The sequence below is a fragment of the Amblyomma maculatum genome, chromosome 1, assembly GCF_055883805.1.
Source record: "Amblyomma maculatum isolate TAMU_Amacu chromosome 1, ASM5588380v1, whole genome shotgun sequence".
Classification (NCBI taxonomy): domain Eukaryota; kingdom Metazoa; phylum Arthropoda; class Arachnida; order Ixodida; family Ixodidae; genus Amblyomma; species Amblyomma maculatum.
In genome coordinates this window covers 484,252,747-484,280,601 of record NC_139344.1, presented here as the reverse complement: position 1 = coordinate 484,280,601, position 27,855 = coordinate 484,252,747, and the positions used below count along the sequence as shown (strand labels likewise).

The 27,855-nt window shown below is 45.9% G+C and overlaps 1 protein-coding gene and 2 long non-coding RNA genes across 6 annotated transcripts in view; 2 read left to right on the top strand and 1 right to left on the bottom strand.

The window, feature by feature from the left end:
* Positions 1-27,855, top strand: part of LOC146210123 (uncharacterized) — a 374,427-nt gene that overhangs the window by 72,517 nt on the left and 274,055 nt on the right. The gene's annotated exons all lie outside the window — the stretch shown is intronic.
* LOC146210136 (uncharacterized) lies at positions 150-6,125 on the bottom strand. 4 transcript variants are annotated; one of them, XR_014708317.1, is made up of 3 exons: positions 5,412-6,125; positions 3,094-4,508; positions 150-769 (listed from the first exon to the last, which is right to left on the bottom strand). It is a non-coding gene; the product is annotated as an uncharacterized LOC146210136 (long non-coding RNA). The 4 variants fall into 4 exon arrangements; XR_014708315.1 differs by having other exon boundaries at positions 150-4,508; positions 5,412-5,486; positions 5,599-6,125; XR_014708316.1 differs by having other exon boundaries at positions 150-4,508; positions 5,412-5,486; positions 5,915-6,125.
* Positions 6,419-25,085, top strand: RpLP1 (Ribosomal protein LP1). The gene is made up of 5 exons (XM_084608087.1): positions 6,419-6,635; positions 6,723-6,783; positions 7,501-7,641; positions 24,623-24,682; positions 25,019-25,085. The coding sequence occupies exons 1-5, from the start codon at positions 6,564-6,566 to the stop codon at positions 25,030-25,032; spliced, it is 348 nt and encodes a 115-aa protein (XP_084464213.1). The 5' UTR covers positions 6,419-6,563; the 3' UTR covers positions 25,033-25,085.

Here is a 27,855-nt window from a genome sequence, read left to right as displayed (position 1 = left end):
ACTGCATTTATTCGTTTTCAAGTTTTAGAGCTCGTTGATGACGAGTGTGTCAATGACCGCTTTTGAGTGTGCTTGAAATCTCGAGAGCGATTGAGGAAGCAACCTTGAGTCAAGCAGGCTCGAGCTCAACTGCACTTGACAGTTGCCGTGTGACAACCTCGATCTACAATGAGTTGAATGTAGATCCAGTTCAATGAGGATCGAAACTGTTCGTATGAGAGCAGTTTAACTCGCATCTTGCAGGAACAAGCAATCTATATACACCTTTCCAATAAGTTACTCGGTGCCACCATATTGTTCGCTCCTCCTCTCTGGACTGCTGCAAACCGGCTCTGCTTCCACTGTGCTAGCACCAAATGCACAAAGCAGTCCAGCAGGTAATATGGTGACACCCCGTGACCACTTATTGGAAAGGTGCACACTGCTATGACTATGCTACAGTATGCTAAGGAAGTGAACACACAAAAAAGCCAGGCAATCATGTTACTCTGGTAACGAATGTTTAATTGTGGCTGGCCTTGCATATGGCGGGCAGTAATGCATGTACCCCTGTCTTCGGACAGGACAGCAGGGTTGTAAGCATCTCCAGCAAACACTGTGCGGATGTTCGTTTTGTTATAAAAATTTAGGAGACACTTGAGATCTGTCTTTAAGAGTATAGCATGGTAGCGTCAACAGCTCCCGTCTGCAGCTTCCCTTGTGGATCCTTGATCGCATACATGCACCTTGCTATTTTATAAATGAAGTGTTTAAAGAACTTTGCTGCAACCTACAAAAAAAAAATAAAAAAAAATGTAGGAAGTGCTTAAGAGCTCTAAGATCGCTTAGGCGAACACAACCCGGCACCAGAATTAGAATATGTGACTAATAGGTACGGTGCAGGGAATGCAGCCTTCTAGTTACACACGTCAAATGACAGATCGAATACCACACGCCCATCCTCCGAGGTCCTGTGTATAAGCACATAAGTGGCCCGAGTATGCATGGGGTTACCATTAGCCTCTTTGTCACCTCTCCGCGGCGGTTTGCACAGCCAGGATGCCTCCTTTCCTCCTCTCTGCAACGCGGCAACAGAGCACGCACCTGCCAGAGCTCTTCACACACAAGTTCCAGTATGAAGGACGTTTTTCGGTGACAATTTCTGATCACACCTTCTGTACATGACGCACATGAGCCAATTAAAATACAGCTATTTAAATGTCCTCTAAACACGTGAATATTGTGAATATAAGCATAATACATAAGATAAATTCTCAGCACTGGGTAAAATATTCACAAAGTATTGTCAAACATGAATATAAAAACAAGAAATTGTAATAAAATCTTGAGGATATACAAAAGGCAGAAAAATGCTCATTTCTTAAACTACAGCTTGAAAATGAAGAAGTCCTTTTTTTTTTGCCTCAACTCCTTCAGCACCATGTAATTTGTTTATTAAATAAAATATTTACACAATCTTGCTATTAGATAATACTAAAATGCAGGTATTTTGATCCTCAATTAAATAAATGCCCATGTTTTTGTTTTGGCTTTATACATAACATAAAAACCCTTTTCTCCGAAATTTGCAGAGAAAATCCAAAAAGTGAAAGAAAAGGGGGCATGAATATCAAAATAAGCCAGCAAGAAAAATAATTCAGAGTACTAAAAATATGCTACACTGCCTCTTTTATTACTAGTAAAGATATGGTGCACCTATCGGCAGATTTCTTTTTTTCGTAGTGCTGTTCGGAAGCAGTGGTCATTCTTGATTTCCTGCAGCAGTTGTTGAGAGTCTCATGTACCTATTCTCCACATCACACTAACAAAATGCAGCGAAGCCCAACTGCCAAGGAAGTAATAATTTACGTTCTGAAGTTCATTTTGAAGGTGTGCTGTTCTTTTAGAAATATAGCTAAGTTGCTGAAAACACCCATTTTTAAGCTCGGCCTTCCTCTACTCATTTTACAGTTTATAGCATTGGCATTTCCAAACTTTTCAGGATTTATGACTGGATTATTTGGTGATATGTTTTCCACAAGGTGGGAGAGTTTGCCATCAAATTTGAAAATCTGCAATAGGAGCTCGGTGTTCAAACTCCACTCGATTTGCTTGAAGAAGTTCCACACTTGAAGTTCTGGAGAAGCCATATCAAGTAGTACCAAGCTTTCATTGCTGCTGAAACCCAGCGAATGGAAACAGAACAGTAGGAACACAAAATGAGCACGTGTAACTGACCAAGAGTGATTAGAGATTGAAACTAAGCTTTTCTTGGCCACTAGCTGAAGTTCGAGGCTGGCATTTGACTGATTCATCATCTGAGCTGAACTGAGAGCTAGTAAAATTGTCTTCAAGAGACTTCGTTACTGCTCTCATAAAAATAAAACTATATTAGAAGCAGCAGAATCGTGTGAATGGTGCCAAAGACCTCTTTATTTCGAATAATTTTTTAAATGTCACACTGTGCCAGAAAGAACAAAAAATAAAATAAAAAATAAACAAGCTGCACACAAACAGAAACTATGGTTGTCACAATAGCCCCACTGCGGTAGTGCAGTGGTTAAGATGCTAGATTACTGTGCCGGAGTACCCATGTCCGAACCCAACCGCTGGCGGCTGCTTTCGATGCAAACGAAGTGGCACCCGTGTGCTATGTGATGTCAGCGCGCGTTAAAGATCCCGTAGGTGGTCAAAATTACTCCACAGACCTCCACTACAGCACCCATTTCTGTCTCAGAAACAAGTGACGGATTCTGTGCCTTTCCATCCCTGTGAACTAGTTACTATAATTACTTTTGTCATACTATCTGCCTAAATGGGGCTACATGTTCCAAACAAGAAAATTTACGTCTGCCAGTGTGTGAGAACCATCATTCATATATGAACGATTGGCTTAAAGCGGTCCTGAAAGGTACAAGCCCTAATCCCTTAATTTGTGCCGGTATTATCTCACACATAATCGTCAGCATACAACCATAATCTACCACATTGTGCCTAAGACCACCCAACATGGGTATAAAGCTCTGTTTTAACCAAGCTGTATGAATGTGGAGTAGCACGCCTGATACTGGATCCAAGGGTCTCGGAGGGTTCTATTCCACCTCACCCTCTCACCTCAAAGGAGCTGCCTGAGTTAGCAGCTCCAGATAGCGTCGTCCTCTCTTTTCTCGATTCTTTGTCTCTTTTGCGCTTTTCCACAATATGAGCTCCAGCCAGTTCGGCCATATCATGTGGCCTCATGGCATCGCAAAACCAGACAACCAATCAGTGCATGGCCATGTCACCTGCCAAAGGCATGGTTGTGATTTTTCTCAAGGGTGACGCCTCTTACGCTACCGCAATAAAGCAACCATTCTACAATAAGTCACTTCTTGTGGAGCACTTTTCACTACTGCTGCTGCATTGTATGATATGGGCAGTTCAAATTATGTCCCTTCTGTAAAGAGCAGTTTGTTTGCACAGCCTCCTATCCGATGTGGATGTAGGCTACAATTCAGCACACAACAGCGGCAGGGCAGACACATTAAAAAACATGGCAGCCCTTACGAAAGCCAGCTGCTCTTTCAGCTGATAGAAAGTCCAAGATTTTCCCAATTCTATTATCTTGTAGGCAATGTACAGTTACCCTATCAGTTTAAGTTTGCAAGTGCTTGACAGCCCCTTTCTTATAGATTATGGTACTGTTAGGATCCTTCCAAGATTTTAATACGCTTGAGGTCGTGAGGCACTACACACACAAAGCAAGCAGTTTTTCTAGCACAATCTCCCTACCACTCTTCAAAGATCTGCAGTTGCCTATCCATACCAGCCGATTTCCCCCTTTGCATTGCTTCTAAGGCTTTTTTACTTCCTCCATGACCAGCATGACGTACAACCTGCTCACATTACTGCCCATCATCCTGACTGCTTCAGGGCAATGTCATCAGCAAATTGCAGATTACTGAGGTATTCTCCATCTACTCTTATCCCTGAAGGCATATCACCTAGCACATAGTACAATAGATGCTGTCAAGAGAGTACAAGAAGTGGCCGATTCCATGCCAAGTTACCTAAGACAATGCCATGTTTTAGACACCATCACACACGGATAACATTTTCTCGGAGAACCACAGCTGTGTTACCACCACACCGGATCAAGTTTTCTTCTATATGACAAACTCTCCAATAAATGTCAGGCCTGTTCAGGTATTAATCTGTTACTTTAATTCGCAAGGCTAGAAGCTAGACTGGCAAAAAATTGCAGTCACACATTTGTGCTTCCCACCTCCCCCCATTGCAAATCATGTGTTCCAAACCACCCAGAATGATTTTCAAATAATAGCATATCAGCAACGGTGACAATATTACACAACAAGATTAAATACATTGCAAGCAAGGTGTTTTAAACTTAACTGGGAGCACGCTCTAAACCAGTAGGAGTGACAGTGTCCATTTGGTCACACCAGTTACAGCTCACTGCACTACTGAGGTAGCGGCGGAATCCAACTGGTGGAGGAAACTCGTACGTCAGCCCAAAGTATTCCTTGCCTCTGTAAATGTAAATAAATGAGAGTAATACAGCAATTACATTTAGTTTGCATAAATTCAGCAAACTTACTCACAATAGAATTTGGTTCGAGTAAAACAAGTGAGAGTGCCTGCTGCAGAAGGAAAAAGGTAGCAACGAGACTGGCTGTCAATGCTAGCACAAATACAAGTATTTAGAACACTTACAAAACACTGAAATAGCAACAAAGAGAATCTAAGTTAAATCACTTGTGCAGTAAGTGCCCAATATGCTGCGGCTTGCATGGAACTGCAATGGAGAGTGCTTATAGCAGCAACTGCCAAGCTTTTTGACAGGATTACGAGGTACTCGCAATGGTGCCTCACTCTCCCACAAAACATGCCAGCTCAGATTAATTATTGCTCTCTTTTCAAATAAGCTGTCAATGGCCTTGTCAGCAGCTTGAAGCCAAGCACTGCCAACTATTTATGTTGGAGCAGGCAAAAGATATATATATATATTAGGGAACTCTGCAGTAGCAACATGCATCCAAAGTGTTAAATCTATATAAACAAGCTCAGTGAGTTCCACCAATGCAGTTATTTCGGCAGTAAAAGGACAGATATTGTCACAGGCATGAACCTATGCTGGCTGAGGAGTAATGAAGTCACTTTCATTGCTGCATACACCGAAATAAGTGTGAGTACTTGACAGTGGAGGGTCTGAGCAAATAAGCACATGAATTCGGTCATGTATATAACCATACTTTTGTAGCCATTTCATGCTGTGCAGTAGGCTTGTTGCACTTCGAGGCTCAGTCCGCACAGGGCCTACTTACGTTTAAACTCTCTCAGCTGGCCAGCAACCCCCCTTTTAGCAGTCCGCAGATATTACTCATGTATTGCAGCACTACCACGTATGGTCTGTACAGATGAGTGCCACTTACCTTCCAACAGTTTTCCGAAAGAAGCCCGACATTTTCTATGGGCCGAGCCGCTCCATCGCGCTCCATCGGTTGAAGCTGCGAGGAAGGCAATAAAACCCCGATTATAAACCAGCGCGTTCACGCTGGCGCACGCAAAAATGCCTTATACTGCCCAAACAAATATAAGCGAACTCAGAAATAGTTTTACGTTATCTTTTAGTCGCCTCATATGTCCCAATACTCCAGTGCATCCGGAAGACAACAGCAACCGGCGACCGATCGGTGCACAGCAGCAGGAATGGAAGTTGTTCCAAGCGCAATGAAACGAGATCGTGGACGCCATTAAGCAGTCTCGTCGTCTCCTCACGCCTTCGCCCGGAGACTGTTACGCCACGTCAATAATTGAGGATAACGCATGCTTGCGCTGCCGTGCAAAAACTCGTTAAAGAAGCTGCAAGGAAGGCGATGGCAGAAAGACGACAAATACTTTACTTAGAGTTCGCGGGCATGTATGTACGACTCACCGCAGTCAGTAGGACTGCACCGAGGGCTGCGCCCTTGAAAAGGCTATAATCCACGAACTGAATCCGCATTTCACCGATTTTGCATCTACCGGGATGGTGGCCCGCAAACTGCAGCAGACCGACGCATGAAAGACAACCTAGGGTGCCTAGGGCTCGCCAAGCGCAAATGCTCGTTGTCTGAAAAGCGCGCCAGCCTTCCTTGTTTGAGCCATACTTTGGGCGGCTCAGTGAACATCTGGGTTTGAGGCTTACTTCTAGAAAAATACAAGCACTAAAAGCTATTTGACGTCACATCCGTCCAGAAGAGCAACTTATCCTCCTTTCCACTTTGGTCCTGGGCGCGCATGCGCAGTTCACGGAGCCGGCTCTCTGCAAGTTCAGGTGAAGGCGAATATCGAGGATCGGGCCCCTGGTATGCAGTCGATGCGGTGCTGAAAAGCGCGAAAAGAGAGAGGAGGAAAGAAACCAACTTCCGGCCCGTCGCCCGAGAGCCTAAGCTAAGCTGCCTAAGCGGCTACGCAACTTCCTTTTCTTTTCCGACGCCATCGAGGCAGAAGTGCATCGTTCTCCCTTGGGAGCTAAGGCTAATCCAGCAGCGTGCACTAGAATATTTGCCATCAACTTCATTTAACGACTTCGCTAAGTCATCATGCCTTCCAACGACGAGCTGGCTTGCGTTTACGGCGCTCTTATCCTCCAGGACGACGAGATCGCAGTCACCGTACGTAGTCTGGAGCGCTGTGGAACCACCATGTGATGTTTGCATGTTTTCAGCGGTAGATTTATGTGATTACTTTATTTCGTTCAGGCTGAGAAGATCAGCACCATCTTGAAGGCCGCTGGCGTCGAAGTCGAGCCGTACTGGCCAGGTGAGCCTTTATGCGGTTTGCGGCGTTTACTTAGTGCGTGCATCATGTAGAACGTAATATTGGAATAATGATTACTGTAGCTGTTTCTGACCGACATTACCGCAGTTTACGATTTGAAATAGGCCAGAGTAACTTTTTTGAACTAGTTGCGGGCATGATGTCTTCTCGCCAGTACAAACTATCGAAGTGAGCTAATCACGTCTTTGCTCAGTCTCGCGCAGAGCTCACGATTGCACGTTTAGTATCCGTAGCTTTTCCTGGGGTAGGTTATATCATCAAGGCTCCGCATACTTCATTCAAACCTTTCATCGTTCGCTAAGATCATGCGGGATAAGTTGACAAGCACGTGCTCGCGGAACACTGTGTTGGTCATGCCGGGCACAGGTGTGCCTCGGCAAGTCTGGCACCGCAGCTCACATTACGCAGTGATGTTTCAGCATTTGATGCCCTGTCTCCCAAGTTACGCCACACCAGAGCGCCCCCTCTTTGGGCCTGGCTGGTGCCAGCGGGAGACTACAGTAACTGGTTACTAGGAAGCAGGCGGAGCTCTCATAGCGGTCGTCTGTGCCGAAAAGTATCCCACAGACGTGAAATATGATGTGGTTTAGACTAGAACTTTTGGTTGCCCAAAAATCTATTAGCTCAAAAGCAGATCTTTGAAGGCAAATGGATCCACTGGCACGAAGTGCATCGCTGAGTGACAGGGTCTGTGTGCAGGCCTCTTTGCCAAGGCACTGGAAGGGCTGGACCTGAAGAGCCTCATCTCCAACGTTGGTTCGGGTGTTGGTGCAGGACCAGCTGCTGCAGCTGCTCCAGCAGCAGCGGCAGCAGCCCCAGCTGCTGGAGGCGGCAAGCCAGGTGAGTGCATTGTTCTCTGCAGATGGTAGACTTGGTTCATACTTGGCGATATAAAAAAAACAGCGTGAAAAAACTGGGACAAAGGAACTGAACGACAGGACGGGTCATGTAGCCCCACATTTGCGAGTTTGTGTGCCGTTTACAGACTTCAAAGTATTGAGTGTGTTCATTCTTACATAAAACCTGAGATCTTGTCCAGGCAGCTACCACAACATTCACCTTGCAGTGTGATTGAAGACTCTTTGGACACAATAGTGTGAACACCACACACCTGATAGCGAAGGTCAATAACAAACCACTTTATCGCTGCCTACGGGTGCGTGTGCAAGAGGAGTCCTTTTAGTGCTTGAAGGTCCCTTTCCGGGATACTATGCATAGTCGGCCAATAGACGCTCAAAGATCCGGTCCAGGCCCGTTACTTCCTGAAAAAAAAAAAAAAGCAGTGCGTGGTGTGAAGAACTTAGCGCGACAGTTTGGAGAGAAAATTGACATATGCAGCACGGTCGTTTACGTTTGACGCCTCCATTCTTGTCCAAGCTGCAGAGCAAAAGGCAGCAGCAACTTGCCTGGTAGCATGCAAATTAAGACTGAGGTATGTGTAAACGAGTATGAAAGCTTCCAATCCAACAGACCAGATCGAATTGGCCGAGATATCAAAGCTAATCAATAAGCGCAAGGTGGCCGTAAAGAACGGGGGAAGCCTTAAAGCGGTAAAGAAGAAATTGGGCATAGGCAAAAACCAGATGTATGTGATAAGGGACAAGGCGGGCAACGTCATCACTACTATGGAAAAGATAGTCAAAATAGCCGAGGAGTTCTGTGCAGATCTCTACAGTAGCCGAAGTAGTCAGGACCGTAATGCTGTAAGGAAAAACAGTCAGACGTTCCACCAGTGACGAAGGACAAGGTCAAGAAAGCACTAGAAAGGGGAAATCAGCTGGAGAGGATCAGATAACTACAGATTTGCTGAAGGACGGGGGGGATATCGTGCTAGAAAAACTGGCCACCCTGTATACGCAGTGCCTGGTGTCATCGACGGTACCGGAACCATGGAAGAATGCAAACATTATCCTCATTCACAAGAAAGGGGACTCTAAGGACCTTAAAAATTACAGACCAATCAGCTTACTATCTGTTACGTATAAGGTATTTACTAAGGTAATCGCTAATAGAATCAGGACAACCTTAGACTGCAATCAAGCAAAGGATCAAGCAGGGTTTCGGAAACTCGATCATATCCATACCATCAATCAGGTGATAGAAAAAGGCTCGGAATATAACTAGCCCTTATACATAGCATTCATTGATTACGAAAAAGCATTTGACTCAGTTGAAACCTCGGCGGTGATGCAGGCATTGCGAAATCAGGGGGTAGACGAACCGTACGTGAAAGTGCTGGAAAGTGGCTGCACAGCAACCATAGTTCTGCATAAAGAAAGTCACAAAATTCCCATAAAGAAAGGTGTTAGGCAAGGAGACACAATCTCTCCAGTACTATTCACAGCTTGTTTAGAGGAAGTATTCAGAGACTTGGAATGGGAGCAGTTAGGGATAAGGGTAGATGGAGAATACCTCAGTAATCTGCGATTTGCTGATGACATTGCCTTGCTAACCAACTCGGGGGATGAACTGCAAATAATGATAGATGACCTAGACAGAAAAAGTAGAAAGGTAGGCTTGAAAATCAATATGCAGAAGTCTAAGGTAATGTTCAACAGCCTCTGGAAGGAACAGCAGTTTACATTAGGTAGCGCAATACTGGAAGTAGTAGGCGAATATGTCTACTTAAGACAGAGGTAGTAACTGCAGATCCGGACCATGAAAAGGAAATAACAAGAAGAATAACATTGGGATGGAGCGCATTTGGCAAGCACTCGCAGAGTATGACTAGCAGCTTACCGGTATCGCTCAAGAGGAAAGTATACAGCAGCCGCATCTTACCTGTACTCACCTATGGAGCTAAAACGTGGAGGCTAACCAAAAGGGTTCTACTTAAGTTGAGGACAACACAGAGGGCTATGGAACGAAAAATGGTAGGGGTAACATTAAGAGATAGGAAGCATGCAGATTGGATCAGACAGATAACTCGAGTTCATGACATTCTAGTGGAAATTAAGAAGAAAAAATGGACATGGGCAGGACATGTTGTGCGAAGAGACGATAACCGATGGTCGCTTAGGGTAACAAACTCCAAAGAAAGGAAAGCGTAGAAGGGTGCGGCGGAAAGTTGGGTGGGTGGATGAGGTTAAGAAGTTCGCAGGGGTCAAGTGGATGCAGCTAGCACAGAACCGGGTTAAGTGGAGAAATATGGGAGAGGCCTTCGCCCTGCAGTGGGTATAATCAGGCTGATGATGATGATGGTTCTACCAAACTGCAAGGCCCGCAGGACCTCATGCCGCTATTTTGAGAATTCACTATTCCAATCGCCAAGTGTGGCGGGGAAAAGTTGCAAATCCCACTGTCGAAGATTTTTAACGAATAAATAATTTGCTTTAATTCAAATGTGCGGACACGGCCAGTTTCTCAAAAGCAGGCGTGTGGTGTCTGATTGTTCACATAAATCGCTCAAAATTCACCAAAAAAGTATAGTCTTTCCTGCTAACGAAAACCAGTCAAACATTCCACGCTCTGCTGCACCTTAAGAGGAGATGCGGGTCGAAATACGCGTTTTTTTTTACTTGTTTTGCCAAGTTTAGTGTGTCTACTTTCATGAAAATAAAAATCAAAGCTGAATTTAATCAGGAAATGGGCTGAAATTGCGTTTAAAGAGCGCACAGTGGCAGTTGAATGACCGAAACTACGCTATTTTCGAGCGTCCCGCGGCCGGCATGGCGCGGTTCCTCGCCGCTGCGGATCATGTGAGATCAGCCAAGCCACATTCTCCCAATCACCACAGTTGCCCGGCGTCTACAGCGTAAGAAATAAAAAAAGAGCATGCGTTCGTGGCATTTTTCGAGTGCTGCGACTGGTTTTTTAAATCGTGGTATGAATTGGGCATCGCCATTGGCCGCCGTGCGCACGCATGTGGCGAAGCCCACTTGCTGGCTCCATGCTACGTCGAGGTGCGTTTCCAAGGGACGATCGTTCGGCAACTGTATCTTCGTCATGGATGAAGCACAATCGAACCAGCGCAGTCATCGAGGAGTGAAATACCGTTCTGTTCACAAATATAGAGGACGTTGGCGAAAATCGAAAGCGAAGGCTCGTCCAGTGACAACTCGACCTGTGGCAGTTAGGCCTAGTGGAACCGGTGCCGATCCCTCCAGCGTTTCAGATGCCTCCGGGGAATTTGAAGTGGCGTTAGATTGTGTGAGTGCCTCAGAAAAAAAAGATTCGGCATTTCTAAGGTGAGGAAATAGCCTGCGATGAGGCGTCATCTGTCGATACTGACTTGGCAGCGCTGAACGCTCTTGTGGGCGGCGCGATTTGCCCAAGCCAGCGTTCAGGACTTTCCGTGTCCGGGAACTGACCGCAGAGCAATACAGACTCGCTTTGTTTCTTGAACTACTCTGTGAGAACTCTGCCTGCCCGCAATGTGTCCTTTCCACAACATACTGATTATGGCGAGTTGCGGCGTGCAGGGACGCGAGCAAGAATGCGAGCCGAGACTGACAGCGGGAGCTCGGATGAAAGCTTCGCCGTCAACGTCAAAGCTGCTGCGACGGCCTGTTTTATAGGAATCGGATATGAGCAGCTAGTGCGACTTTCCTCAATTATTGGACTCCACAAGCCGATGCATCATAGCTTGGCATAGCTTGGAGAAATAACAATGCAGAAACAAATGTCCTTGAAGCTGACTGCGGAAGCGAACGCAAATCGCCGCACACTGAAGAAAAAAAAGCACGTCTACATTTCTCAAGGGTCGTGAGGGAGCGACATATGCTGCAGGAAGTTTCTAGTGCCAGTGGCTGTTTTATGGACAATTTTTTTATTTTGTTCCAAAGTTTGATAGGAATTGAAGGCCCTCTCTTTTAAATAAACATGCAATTTTAACTTCAAATGCGTTTTTCTCGAAATGCAATTTTGGGCAATTTTCAATGTTTGCCCTTCTTGTTTTTGGTACTTCTGATGCTCATATCTGAATGAAATTTTGCACACATTTTCTCTGAGGTATGAGGAGTGCCGGTATCTCTTTCAAGAATAAATACTGATCAAAATTTACAACAAAATATAGTTACCACATAGTGGTGTCTTGAAAATGTAGACTTGCCAGGTTCAAATTTTTCGTCATTAGCATACTTTATATGTACTTTATTATTAGTTTTTGGCACTCTACAGTTTATATGGATCAGAATGAGTCATCAATGATGTGTGTTTATGGAAGTTTAGAATGAAAAAGGTGGGGGGGGGGGAGCAAAAGAGTGCATATTTTACTGTCATTGAACAAAACAAAAACTATGCAACTTACAATAAAACTAATTGCAGATTTGGAATCAGCATAAAACACTGAATTATTAACCAGTTTTATAGCTCTAAGTCAAATATTAAAGAAAAAATGTCTTCGAGTAGCATCTCCCCTTAAGAATGGTTGCTTGCAAGATTTTACATCAGATCCTAACCATTTTGTGACTACCAATTAGTTCGCAGCTACTGCAAAAAAAAAAAAAGAAAAAACGCTTGCGTTATTGCTTTAGACAAATGAATACTTCCGAAATGTTGCCCTTGGCTCATCACGCGCCAGCTTTCGGTACCGCTCCAAGAAGTCTGTCAGAAGCCGGTTTCGACCGCCGCGCCACCTACCCGAAAAGCAGTCGGGCACTGTTTGCGATGTACAGCGGAGGTGGAGAGTTTTCAAAATGAAACTGGTTCTAGTAACGTTGCCTCGCACCAAGTGCAACCTTGCTGTGACCAGCCTATGCTTGTGTGGCTGTAATGAGGGGACGCCACGTCAGCTGCTGATTACGTGCTGGCAGTGCTGTTTGGGAAGGCAATGCATATTTCAAATTTGTGGCATTATTGAAAGTATAATCTTCTTGCATCACCTGATGGAAACAGCGGGTGTTTCCACCATGACTGGAGGAGATAGCGACGCTTTCAATACTGGCTGTTAGTGTGCGAGGACTTTGAAGCAGTCTAATGAAACTTTATTGACTCATGTTTGGAAATAAAAAGTGAAATATGGTTATTTTATGTTTCAAGGGAGACCAAAAAGGTATGCTGCCCACTGGGCAGGCAGTCAGTGTTTTCAGTTTACCTGGCGAGGAGCGGTGTTTGCAAGCTCTGATCTTCATCCAGACTGATTACTTTGTGCTAAGCAGGGGTAGAAGTATACTTCATTATGCTCCAGACTACTTTCTCTGCTCCATCCTTCCACAACATTGCACCAAAATTGCTGCACACCAGCTGTCTCCATATTTTGCCGTCAGATTTAGTGGAGCGCTGGTTTTTTTTGCGCAGTGGGAGCAATTGGAGGTAGTTAATCCTTCGTCAGAAACGATCTGTGCTCATGACATAGCACTTTTAAATCGCTGGTGGAGAGAGCAACGCGCGAAGCAGATACTACCAAAACGTATGAAATAGTTGGGAAATTTGGCTGCAGTGAACTGGATGAATAGCAGGTATTTCACCATTAAGCCTTTTTTTGTCAGTGACATGCGTTGGACTTGAGATAAAAGCATACTTCCAGCATATGCACCAAAGGCATTGGACAGGTGTGCATTGCCAACATGTTGAGATTGAAAGCCCCAGTCTTGCACTGGGAAGTGTTCGAAAGGGATATGCACAAGATAGTGTGCCACTCACTGATGTGGACTTAGTGCCAGTGCATCAAAATGGTGGACTCCAGTGACAGCTTGGATAACCAAGTAGGCTTTTAGTCAAACTTGGTGTTCAGTTGAGAAGTGCACAAGCAAGCATTCCATTTGCTGAAATTGTTGCCTAGGTCAGCTGTGGTATTTTGAACATAGAGGCTTGTCAAAAATGTGCGCATATTCAGTGAAGCATTCAGTCTTGAATAAGGAGGGATGAAATCGAAGTTTCATATATGTTAGGAATAGATTGTTACAATTAATTGAGGCATTTGACCACAGAAACATGTTCCAAAATCCTCCAAAACAATTATGTCGCTCCAAAATGCTTGAGCCTGCTTCGACCTTTGCCATGGTGTGAAGATTCCAGTATGTTATAGAAGAGGCAGGGCAGGCACCAGCACGCCTCTAGCTATCTTTAATTCCCGGCTGTCCACTTGTTTCTCAATATGCCAAGATGGCGCTCAGTCTCTACCGCGCATCTTCCAAACCTCGTCTTCCTCCTAGTCATTCTGGCAGATTCCTGAATGAATTTGCAACATATGTGAATATTCAGAAGTACGGACACTGGGCCTTTGCAGAGGAAATGGTGACACTTTTGTCAGTGCAAAGTTGCATAGGGATGTGAGGAGAGGCTATGCACTGAAGTCCAGGAGCTCTCTCTCAAGTTAGATGTCAGTGCACGTTAAAGAATCCCAGGTGGTCGAAATTTCTGGCGTCCTCCACTACGGCCATAGCCTGAGTCACTTTGGGACGTTAAACCCCACAAACTATCTCTCTCAAGTTACCTAAGGTGCAGCTATGGGTGGCAGGTCATGGTGAGAACCTTGCAGAAATGTGACCAAGTTGCTCCAGCATTGTGAAGTATGGTCATGATTGCAAGTGCAGATTATACAAGTCATTGCAGTCTGCTGATCCTGGTTTGGAAGATTTGTCAGGTGGCGTCAAAAAACCTCAATCATTCTATTGCTTAAATGGTAGCTAAAACATATTTTGCCAAACATTGGTTATGTGCGGTATTTATAGTTATTTGTCTGCTGAACAAGACTCCCCGCTGTTGTCCTTAATTGGCTGGGCGCATCCCGACGTTATTCTCTGTATGCTCAGCCGGCACTGGCAATGTTGAGTGTGTGTTGGTTCAGCTGATTTGACATCACCAGCCTGACTATACCCACTGCAGGGCGAAAACCTCTCCCATTCCATTTAACGCGGTCCTGCACTAGCTGCATCCACTTGACCCCTGCGAATTTCTTATCGACCCACCTAATTTTCTGCCGCCCCCTGCTACGCTTACCTTCCTTCGGAATCCAATTGGTTACTCTTAGAGACAATCAGTTATCCTCTCTGAACTACATGTTATCCCCATGCCCATTTCTTCTTAATTTCGACTAGAATACGAGTAACTTGAGTTATTTCCCTGACCCACTCTGAACACTTCCTATCACTTAACGTTATGCTTACCGTTTTCCGTTCCATGGCCCTCTGTGGCGTTAACTTAAGTAGAACCCTTTTCATTAACCTCTATGTTTCAGCCCCCTAGGTGAGTACTGGTAAAATGCAACTGTTATGTACTTTCCTCTTGAGTGACACCGGTAAGCTGCTTGTCATAATGCTCGAGTGCCTTCCAAATGCACTCGATCCCATTATTATTCTCCTAGTTATTCCTCTTCCATTGTCCTGATCATCAGACCTGTCCTAAGTAGACATATTCACCTATCACTTCCAGCGCTTCGCTACCTACTGTAAGCTGCTGTTCCTTCCCGATGCTGCTGAATATTATTTTAGTCTTCTGCATATTGATTTTTAAAGCCTACCTTTCTGCTATTCCTGTCTATACTTCGTCTCACAAGATATCTGCAGCACTACGAACGGTTGAGCAGCCCTTGCAATTGTGCTCCTAAGTGCCTCTCACCCCTGCGCACTATAATAGAGAATTGTGCTCAATTGCCTATTGTGTGTGTGATCCTGATTGGACCAGGGTGCCTCTACCTTTCACAGTGTTGCGAACATCTTGTGAGATGAAGTGTAGATCATTAATCATTAGTTGCAGTTGGTCCCCTAAGTTACTTAACAAGGCAATGTCATCAGCAAATCTCAGATTATTGAGATATTCTCTATCGATGCTGATGCCTAACTGCTCGCATTCCATGCCTTCGAATACGCTCTCTAAGCAAGCTGTAAATAGCACTGGGGAGATTGTCTCCTTGCCTAACACCTTTCTTAATTGGAATTTTATCACTTTCTTTATGCAGAACTGTGGTTGCTGTGCAGCCACTATTTGACAGCTCGATTTAAAATGTTATTGGTTATTCGAACAATGTAAAACAGCATGGACATTTCATTTACTGTACGCGTTCTAGCAACCAGCAGTTCCAAAAAACGGCGCTACAAAAGACCGTCGAGTACGTAGAAAGCTCACGAGTTAGCCCTCTTTAACAACTGCCCTTTACGCACAAAATCACCTTTCAGTAGCAGATGAAATAGGCATTGCATAGGGTGTAATCCTAGTCTACAGTGCGTTTATACAACCTTCGTGTATCAACGGTTGCGCGGTGTGCTGTTCAATGCAGTGCCGAAGATGGCCCAGTCACAGCATGAAATCAGACAAGTTCGCAAAACTTGTAGTGCTAAATGCTGCGAGCTCGCTGCAACCTTGGCAACAGTGAACACGGCGAATGGACACTCAGCCGGGTACTACTTTCTTGTCGCCAGGCCTATATTGTTTCACAGCGATGCTATGGCAGGCGACTTTGGGATTGAGCAGCGCTGTAGAACAGACTCCCCTTGTCTCACAATGAAATGATATCATTAATTATGGCACCACCTTAGCAGAGGAGCTAATGCATACAAAACGATTGGATGATCCGCAACGCATTGGCAGCTGCTGCTACACAGCCGTAAGGAGAAACTTGCTTGTATCGCAGTTATCACTCCTACCAGCAAATCGATATGGGTCAGTGATCATCAGTAAGGGTTAATTTTTGACATCCTGCTATCCATGGGCTTATTGAACAAGTTATAACAATATTTTAGCTTTTTTACATTAGCGCAAGGGTTCCACAGACAGCTTGCAGGAGACACGGCCGGCACGGCATGAGGATGCAGTGCTGCGTTTAGATGACTATTTCAAATGCAGCTTCATCCTACCGATTCGCATTTCGAGCCGATAATGAAGGCAAGCTATGCAACAAAGTGAGCCGCGACTCTCTCGTAATGACAGTGAAGGCAACTGTTCAACAGCGGTATTGACCCTTTCATGAATATGGACCTCATCAGGGTGTCTAGGTCACCGGGAAATGTCAGGGAAATCATTAAAACTTCGCCAAGTCAGGGAAAATGGCACAATATACAGTAGAACCCTGTTCATACGTTTTTCACCAGTCCGAGAAAAAAAAACATAACAGCCGGGAAAACGCAACAGTGAGGAAGGCTCCGAAAAGGAACAAGAACAGTGCAGCTTTCACTTCAATTTATTTCCGCAAAGTGACTTTAGGACTTGAAAAAATCAAGAATAGTGGACTGCCTGCCGTTTCTTTCGCTGGCTAGAAAACGCCAGGCGCTTCTCAATAGCCTGGAAAGCCGCATTGCTCTCCGCGTCGCTTTGAGGTGCGACATACCCACGGAGGAGGTTGAAGATAGCGTCAAGCACCGAAATGGTCATAGGCTGCTGACCACGATCGATACGCACAAGACAGCGCTTCACAACACACTTCCGGTAGGAATGCTTCAGGTTCTTAATGACGCCGGCATCCAGCGGCTGCAGATGGCTTGTAGTGTTCGGTGGGAAGAACACAAGCTTGACGTTCTGAAGAAACTGCGGGTCTCTTGGGTGGGCAGCACAGTTGTCTATAAAAAGAACACTCCTGCACTAGGATCCCATCTTGTTGTCGAAGTAGCAAAGACATTCTTCGAGCAACGAACACGTCATCCACGCACAACTGTTACTTCTTGAGCATCAAGGCCTATTCCTGCGCAGACAGAAGGATTGCTGAGAAGTGCTACTGGGAGGACAAGATATTCAGCATCCCCCAATGTCCTGTCAGCTGTTGACGAGTGCGCGTTCATCATAATGGGCATGAACTCTGACTCCTGAGGTCACGTGATGGCAGCAGGCGAGTGTTCTTCAAGCACCGCGGGTTCTGATATTTGCCGATTGCCCATGGCTTTAACTTATTGGAACCATCCATGTTGCAGCAAAGGAGCACCGTCAATAGCTCTTTGCTGTTTTTGCCTCCGTGACACTCTTCTCCTTTCAGGCTTAGGGACTTCGACGGCTGCACCCGAAAAAAAAAAAGGCCCATTTCATCGGCGTTGTAGATGTCACGAGGCACATAGCCCTCAATTAGTATAGCAGATAGTGTGGCCTTCCAATCGTCGACTGTTGCCAAGTTCACACTTGCTGATTCACCGCTTACTGTCTTGTACGCGATGCCGTGCGTCTTCCGGAAACTGTCGATCCAGCCATTCGACGCCGCAGTCCGTGATGCCCAGTCTGTCGGCGATGTCCATTGCCTTTTCGCGCAAAATGCTGCCATCAAAATTGACGCCGGCAGCGCGAGCTTGCTTGAACCAGGCCAGAAGAGCCTCGTCGAGGTTTCCATACTTGACCCCACGAGCCTGCTTAGCTTTCGGGCCGAAAAGCGCTGCATTGCCTTCAATCTCTGCACGCTTTGAGACGATGCTGTTAAGCGTCGATGGTGGCAGACCAAGGTCTTTGGCAATATCAATTCTTTTCCGCGCTGGCTGCCTGTCGACAGCGTTGAGTGCGTCCAGCTTTTTCTGGAGGGAAAGCGCCTTCTGCTTGCGCGACGCCATCGAAGAATGTCAGATCACGATCGTCGGATACAAAGGACAAGGGTTAATTCGACTGGTTCATGACCGGCTTTGTCGTGGACTGGATGGATGAAGCTGAACCCTTTGAATCGGGCGGTAGCGGTGCACGCCACCTAGCCAACGTTCACGAGGCAGATGGCCATCTAGTGGCGGCCTCTCCAACTCGCGTGCGGCTTCTTGAAGTTAGTTCCATAGCCAAGCCTAGCCAAGACTCTTCAAAAGTAAAAATGGTGGTCAGCGCGCATTGCCTCAGGCGGGTTCGTGGTGACCAGTTGCGACGTATCATGTGGGAACGTTTTCACAGCTACAACGTAACGAGGATCCTAATGCATTGGATCCTACGGGAGTAATGCCGGGACCGGATGAAAGCGACGTAACAGCCGGGAAAACGCAGCAGTGAGGAACGTAACAACGGGGTTCTACTGTATTCTGCAGTGCATTGTCATTTTAAGCTGGTGCACAGCAAGTATGTTATTAGTGCAGATTTCTTTTATAATTATTATTTATTAGTGGTGAGCGCGCATGGCGAAGCGCGATATATCACGCCAATGCATGACTGAGCTGCCACAATTAAAGAATCTATACGCGCATGAGTTGGGACACTCAGTGCAATATGTGGAAGTGCTGCGAGAGAGTAGTACACGACAAAAAGCAGACCTCTTCACTTGTCTGGGAAATTGAACTGAAATCGGGGAAAACCTGCAAAGGTCGGGGATTTTGAAAAATGTGATTTGCTAGACACCCTACTCATATGAGGACACACATTTATCCTGCTATAATAATTTTTCACTTGCTGGGAGCGTGCCACAATCTGCATGTATTCCTCAGCTGAGGACATGTCAAGGTTCATAACATGTTTTACAGATGACACTAGCCTTCGATGTTTTTCGAAATGCCAGGTTCTAATGTGGAGAAGGCTTGTTTGAGGCTATCGTGTGTTCCTAAGAAATAAATTTCACTGAGAGGCAGTAGCTCTGTCAGAGCATAAAAAATGTATGCGCAAAGTACAATTCTTCTTTAATGTAAGCCAGTGTTGGTAATTTTTTTGTTGTCTATGACCTGTACACATGGCAACAGACATGTGTCCTCAAGTGGGAACATTATGCATGAAAAAGCTGTTTTCCAAAATGACTTCAAAGCGAAGACTAATAAGGGAGGAAACCTTTCAGACCTCTAATCAGACTCTGACGGGGTGGTGCAGTGGTAAGACGCCCTACTACTGTGCCGGAGTTCCCGGGTTCGAACCCGACCTCGGCGGCTGCGTTTCGATGGAGGCGAAACGAAGTGACGTCCGTGTGCTGTGCGATGTCAGCGCACGTTAAAGATCCCCAGGTGGTCGAAATTACTCCGTAGCCCTCCACTACGGCTCCCCTTTCTCTCTTTCCACTTTCACTCCCACCTTCCTCCCTTCCCTTACGGAGCGGTTCAGGTGTCCACAGAGCAAGTGTGACAGATACTGCGCCTTTCTCTTCCTGTGAACCAACCAACCAACCGATGACAATTCTGAAGCAGATGATTGGGGGGGTGGGGGTAGGCACTTTGAGCAGCCCAGAAGTGGAACGAGCCTTTACATGCTAATAGTGCTTCAGTAAATTCTGGCCTAAAGGCTGCCTCGAGGACTTCTACTGTAAGAAAGGCCAATACATTGTGGATCGCCAATAAAACGAATATGCAGGGAAGCCTGTTGGGTTTCTAGGTGATTACAGGGTCAGCATGCACGACCCATCGATTGACCAGAGTGTTTACTTTAGAATATTGTTTTCAAAACAAGTTTGTATGCAGTTAAATAACAGGAAAGAGAGCAATGGAATTAATGTCACGAGGCCGCACTCTGTGAAAGCTTACAGCAAGTGCATGGGAGGTGTCGACATCGTGAATTCATGATTGCAAGGTACAGAAATAACGTCTGGAACAAGAGAGCTTACGTGACAATGCTTTTCTACCTCCTAAATGTAGCAGTTCCAAACGCCTCGACAGTATAGAGATGCAGCAAAGGCAAGGAACGCTTTAAGAATCATTTTGAATTCTGGTTGCCAAGGCGCGTATAAATCTCGTTGAAACAGCACAGAGCTTGATGCACGAGGCTGCGTATCCAATGACCTTGCGCCAGCTTCTATATAGAAGATTGTGTCCCACCGTGTATCTCTTAAAAAAATATGACGCCGGGTAGCATTTCCTGAAAAAGAGTAGCCAGAAGTCAACTCTCTGAACCGAGTGCTGCGCATAAGCAGAGTGTGCAAGGCCCATCATTAACCTTTCACTTTGAAGAGTGCAGCGGTGGCGTAGCAGTAGAACATCCGCCTCGCATGCAAGAGGACCGGGGCTCAAATCCCGGTGCCGCGCAGTTCTCCACCGGATGAAAAAAAAAATAAATAAATCCGCGTGTCGATGGAATTGCATAAACAGGTTTGGGGTGCGACCTGATGCCGGTAAACACCTCCGGCAACGCACTCCCTCACCAGAACAGGAGTTGGCCACCCTGGTGCAGTAAATGGCCGCAACCTCCTATGATAAGCTCCATAAAACCCCGGCCCTCAGTCACCAGCGGCTGCGGAACAACTGACCACGGCGGCGGTCAGACCTGTGACGCAGCAGGGGGTGCTAAGAAAGCCTGGCTCCGCTGGACAGGCCGCCATTGGAAACTGACCCTGGCAACGTTTAATGCTAGAACCCTAGCTAGTGAAGCTAGCTTAGCAGTGCTGTTAGAGGAACTAGAGGGCATGAAATGGGGTGTCATAGGGCTTAGTGAGGTTAAGAGGCCGAATGAGGCATATACTGTACTGAAGTATGGGCATGTACTGTGTTATCGAGGCTTACCAGAGAGGCGACAACTAGGAGTAGGTTTCCTTGTCAATAAGTATATAGCGGGTAATATAGATGAATTCTATAGTATTAATGAGAGGGTTGCAGGCATCGTGATTAGGTTTAATAAGCGGCATAAACTGAAGGTTGTACAGGCCTATGCACCTACATGTAGTTATGATGACCAGGCAGTTGAAAGCTTCTATGAAGATGTAGAATCAGCAGTGCGAAAAGTAAAGACGCAGTATACTGTACTAATGGGCGATTTCAATGCCAAGGTAGGGAAAAAACAGGCAGGAGACAAGGCAGTAGGTGACTATGGCATTGGTTCTAGGAATAGCAGGGGGGAGTTACTAGTTGAGTTTGCAGAGCGCAATAACTTATGAATCATGAATACTTTCTTCAGCAAACGGAAGAACCGGAAATGGACATGGAAAAGTCCTAACGGAGAGACTAACAATGAAATCGACTTCATAATGTGTTCAACCCCCGCCATTATGCAAGATGTAGAGGTAATCGGGAAAGTGCGATGCAGTGACCACAGGATGGTGAGGTCCCGAATTAGCCTAAATCTGAAGAAGGAATGCAACAGATTAGTAAGAAAGAAACCCATCAACGAATTAGCGGTGAGGGGGAGGGCAGAAGAGTTCAGGATCTCGATACAGAATAGGTTTTCAGCTCTAACTGAGGATGGCGACATTACCCTAGAGGCAAGAAACAATAATTTCAGAGATATCATTACTGAGTGCGCGGTAGAAGTAGGCGGTAGGATAGTTAGAGAGGATACCGGCAAGCTGTCTAAGGCGACGAAAGATTTGATTAAGAAACGCCAGAGTATGAAAGCTTCCAATCCAACAGACCAGATCGAATTGGCCGAGATATCAAAGCTAATCAATAAGCGCAAGGTTGCCGATATAAGGAAGTATAACATGGAGAAAATTGAGCATGCTGTAAAGAACGGGGGAAGCCTTAAAGTGGTAAAGAAGAAATTGGGCATAGGCAAAAACCAGATGTATGCGATAAGGGACAAGGCGGGCAACGTCATCACTAATATGGAAAAGATAGTCAAAGTAGCCGAGGAGTTCTATACATATTCTCTACAGTAGCCAAAGTAGTCAGGACCGTAATGAGATTGCCGGTAGGGAAAAACAGTCAGACGTTCCACCAGTGACGAAGGACGAGGTCAAGAAAGCACTAGAAACTATGAAAAGGGGGAAATCAGCTGGAGAGGATCAGATAACTACAGATTTGCTGAAGGACGGGGGGGATATCGTGCTAGAAAAACTGGCCACCCTGTATACGCAGTGCCTGGTGTCATCGACGGTACCGGAACCATGGAAGAATGCAAACATTATCCTCATTCACAAGAAAGGGGACTCTAAGGACCTTAAAAATTACAGACCAATCAGCTTACTGTCTGTTACGTATAAGGTATTTACTAAGGTAATCGCTAATAGAATCAGGACAACCTTAGACTGCAATCAAGCAAAGGATCAAGCAGGGTTTCGGAAACGGTACTCTACTATCGATCATATCCATACCATCAATTGGGTGATAGAAAAATGCTCGGAATATAACCAGCCCTTATACATAGCATTTATTGATTACGAAAAAGCATTCGACTCAGTTGAAACCTCGGTGGTGATGCAGGCATTGCGAAATCAGGGGGTAGACGAGCTGTACGTGAAAGTGCTGGAAGATATATATATAGTGGCTGCACAGCAACCATAGTTCTGCATAAAGAAAGTAACAAAATTCCCATAAAGAAAGGTGTTAGGCAAGGAGACACAATCTCTCCAGTACTATTCACAGCTTGTTTAGAGGAAGTATTCAGAGACTTGGAATGGGAGCAGTTAGGGATAAGGGTAGATGGAGAACACCTCATTAATCTGCGATTTGCTGATGACATTGCCTTGCTAAGCAACTCGGGGGATGAACTGCAAATAATGATTGATGACCTAGACAGGAAAAGTAGAAAGGTAGGCTTGAAAATCAATATGCAGAAGACTAAGGTAATGTTCAACAGCCTCGGGAAGGAACAGCAGTTTACATTAGGTAGCGAAATACTGGAAGTAGTAGGCGAATATGTCTACTTAGGACAGGTAGTAACCGCAGATCCGGACCACGAAAAGGAAGTAACAAGAAGAATACGATTGGGATGGAGCGCATTTGGCAAGCACTCGCAGATTATGACTAGCAGCTTACCTGTATCGCTCAAGAGGAAAGTATACAACAGTTGCATCTTGCCTGTACTCACCTATGGGGCTGAAACGTGGAGGCTAACCAAGAGAGTTCTACTTAAGTTGAGGACAACCCAGAGGGCTATGGAACGAAAAATGCTAGGGGTAACATTAAGAGATAGAAAGCGTGCAGAGTGGGTCAAAGAAATAACTCAAGTTACCGACATTCTAGTGGAAATTAAGAAGAAGAAATGGACATGGGCAGGACATGTAGTGCGAAGAGAGGATAACCGATGGTCGCTGAGGGTAACAAACTGGATTCCAAGGGAAGGAAAGCGTAGCAGGGAGCGGCAGAAAGTTAGGTGGGCGGATGAGATTAAGAAGTTCGCAAGGGTCAAGTGGATGCAGCTAGCACAGAACCGGGTTAAGTGGAGAAATATGGGAGAGGCCTTCGCCCTGCAGTGGGTATAATCAGGCTGATGATGATGATGATGATTGAATTGTCGTTTGGTATGCTGTTCTGGCATGAGTGTCCTGTATTTTTGGGAGTATTATTATTTAGATTTTTTGCCAATTGCTTCGACCACCTTACGGCATGTTGTACTCGTATGAGACGCAGAAAATATATTGAGGAAATTACTTCAAATCAATTTTTTTTGGACCTTTGTGACATAGAGCAATTTTTTGGGGTGGGAGCAAATGGGCAAATCGCGCGGCTGACTGCATTCTGCGCATTCCATAAAATTTGGCAAGTCGCACATGACCACTCGACATTCCGTGTTTGACGTCGCATCTGTCTATCCCAGTTTCGGTGTCTCGCTTCTGCAGTGACGAGGGCGCGACCGCGGCGTTTTTTACAAAGCAATTTGTTTTTCTTAGCAACAGATTTAATAAAAATCACACAATTCCCTTTTTTTCCGACCACTGAATTTAATGAGATTTGAAAACCGTTTCAACTTCCCTTTAAGACGCCTGGCAATGAGCCAATCATCAGAGAAAGAATGAATACCGAAAGTCCAAGCAAGGCTAGCATATTGTGAAGTGGCTGTAGATGTGTTCTTGGAGCTGCATTTGGCAGCTGGTGGCAATGCTAGTGATGCCATTTTGCAAGGGGCAGGTGGCATTCCCTCCAGTAGTTGGCCAGTGCTTGTAGCGTGGAGGCCTGTCTCCCAAGTTACGCCACACCAGAGTGCCCCCCTTCTTGGGCCTAGCTGGTGCCAGCGGGAGACTACATTATCTGGTTGCTAGGAAGCAGGCGCAGCTAACATTGCTGTCGCCTGTGCCGAAAAGCACCCAACATATTAGCATTCTTCGTGCACTTGTCGCTATAGTACAGGCCTCTTGTGTATCCTAACAGTAGGCTCGTAGCCATTGCTCTCTGTGAATGTTTGTGTGGCATCGTTCCTCTCACCTGTGCAGAGGCCAAGAAGGAAGAGAAGAAAGAGGAGTCCGAGGAGGAGGACGACGACATGGGCTTTGGTAAGTGCGCTTATGTTTTGGTTGCTTTATCACCAATGTGCCAGTCGTAAAAAATGCGTGTAACCAGAAAGGCTCATTGAAAGCTTTTATTTGCACTGCATACACTTTGTGAGGTGAAGCAAGCAATGAGACATGCATGATCAAAGGGTGGCTGGTATGCACGTTCCGTGATCCTCGTCACAGCAGATGACACAGCAGTGCAGGTTTGCTTCGCTCAGCCACACAATGCAGATCCTGAAAACTTGTGGCTGACAGTACATGTGTGGAATGTACAGTAGTGCATGTAGAATATTTTAAAGGAATCCTAACATGGTGTTACTTTGTCTCTTTGTGCAGGTCTTTTTGACTGATTTCCCCATGGAGCCATTTTAGTGCCTGTGAATAAAGCTGTGCAACTTGTAAAGGTGCTGGTTTTATTCTTTGCCACTTAGGTGCATTCTTTTGGATGCCTCAGCTGGTGTAATGGGGGCCTTTCTTGTGGTGAGCACTGCAATGCTCTTTATACTTTCCTGCAAAGTGCACTGGGTGCAGCTCTAGGTAGTGATCAGCTAAAAAAGGTGGCAGGCCAGTACTAAAGAGTACACAGGAAAACACTACACATTTTGAAATCTTTACTTTTTACCCTACCTGTGCCCATTGAGCAGCTATCAACTTTACGTGACGAGTTCAGAGCATTCTGCATTGTTTTAGGCACGCTGTGCCATTTGGCATGTAATGTACTACAGTCGAACCCAGATATATCGAAGGGGATCGCGAAATGGTTCGATAATCGGCTTGAGACTCTACTTGCGATTGTGAAAAATGATACGGTATTTGTCGCGTAGTCAACCCACTCCCCATTTTTGCGCCCGAGAATTTGAAGAGGAAAAAAAAAAAGCATTTGGTGGTGCGGTCCTCTGTTTCGACTGTCGCATCTACAGCTCATTTATTGGCAGTGCGCCAAGATGCTGCGCAACGATAACGTCACGACTTCAATGTAACGAACACGCATATAATGAATTATTGAATATAGCGAATTCTTCCGAAATATTTTTGTCAAACACATGTAATATTAACTTCCCATAGCGAACGCGGTTCGGCATAAAACGGATATTACGAACTTCGCGACGCCAAGCACTACCGGACTTTAATAGCAGGAGGCAGGCTTCGTTGCACTACATGTGTGTTATGCAGCGCAGCAAGCGAGTTGGACAGCCAAAGAAATCTATTAACCTTGCGCGCCTGTTTGTGCGCACAGAGGTGATCTCGGAGGCCATAAGAAATTGTTCGCATCTCACAATCGTTAAAAGTGGCGCGATCGAATGATGTTTTTTGCCTCTTTGCATGCAGGAAGGAAACAACTTGTTTTTTTTGGTTTTAGTGTTAGCAGCGGCGTGGCCGTCGTAGCGTTCGGTGGAGGCTGCGTCGGTCGTCGTGTGGTGTGCGTAGTGCTGTGATGGTGGTGAAAGTGAAAAAAAAAAGCAGCACAGACGTTAAAGACCAAGCTCAAGATAAAGGCAGTTTACAAGAGGAGACTGACACTCTTCTCGTGAAGCTTCTTATGAAGCAGGACTTGAAGATGTCTTGCTGGGAGCATTAAAGCGGCATGGGACAGCGTGAAAGGCGAAACGATTGCCAACTGCTTTCGGCACGCAGGTTTTGTTCCAGCAGAGGCCCGTGCATCAAGTGACGGTGAGGACGAAGCAGAGCTCCGCGAGCTTGATGAGCCTAGAAACGGGTTTTGTTAGTGACATGCCAGCAACAATAACTGTAGAGGACTTAGTAGGCGGCGACGACATTGCGGCGACCACGGCTGTACTGACGGACGCCGAAATTGCTGTGGAAGTTTCTGAACATCCTGCAGACGAAGCTCAGGCTGACCGTGCAAATGATGAGAACATTCAGACTTCACAAGAAGCGCTTGCTGCATTGGATTTACTGCGCCGCCACTATAGTGCTATTGAGAGTAGTCGGTTTGCCCTTGTTAAGCGTTTGCAAACTGTGGAACAGGGCGTGCTACGGAACGCAATCGACACAAAAAAGCAGGCCACGACAACGCAGTTCTCTGCGCGTAAATAAATGGACGTGGCCCAAGAAGGCACCCTCAGAGTTGCTGTGCCTCCTCTGATTGAATTTTGCTGCTCTTCCATGGATTTTCTACGAAATTTTATATTATGAATTATGGTTAGAGCGAACTATTTGCCGATTTTGTTAACTGTTCGTTATAAACAGGGTTTCACTGTACTTTTCATAGATCCTGCGACAGGGAGCGAATTTGGCAGTGTGTCCGCGTGATGCCTTGACAAGCCTGGTTCGATTTAGCATGTCGCGCTTAGGGTGAGGCAGGCGTAGTCCACTGCTAACAAATTCATTGGCAAGCGGGATAGCTGCAGATGCCGTTTGGAGCGAACAATGCTAAAAGCCGGTGGTGTGATAGCAGCTGGCTTTTGTTGATTCATAGATGCAAGAATGAACGACTCTCACACAAAAAAAAAAAAGAACAAAAAAGCTGCCGCTTCTTAACGTCCGCACGACGACAATAAACGACTCGTAAAAAAAAAAATTAGTTTTTTAGCTTACGCCTGTTCAGCACGACAACACTAGATGCTCATCGCACACGAGACGCCGCGCGCAGAGCGTTCACAACACACACTGGAGAAGCGTCTGGCTTGTCCGCGCATGCGTAGTGCATGCTGCTGCGAACGGAAGACCGGGGAAGAGAGGAAGGGGAGAGATAAAGCTCAGCAGAAGAGTGGGCACACCCTTGCACTTCGCTCTATCCCATTTTTCCCTTCTCCCGAACACCACGGCTGCATTGGTTTCCTCTCGTTCCTTCACCCACATGACTTGCAAACGTCACGTGCTAGTGCGGTAGCGATCACCGCAGATGCGCGCGTCTTTGAGGGAAGGGCGTTGCGCTGCCCTAGGCTAGCAGTCGCTGAGCTGTGCCCGCTCATTCCTTCGGCGTGGTTTGAAAACGTCACGCGGCAAACTGCCCAAGTGATGTGATAAGTCTTTGGGGGAGGCGCACGGAGTTCGATATGTCGAACGACCGGTGATATTGAGTTCAATATCATTATCATCAGCCTGATTATACCCACTGCAGGGCGAAGGCCTCTCCCATATTTCTCCACTTAACCCTGTTCTGTGCTAGCTGCATCCACTTGACCCCTGCAAACTTCTTAATCTCATCC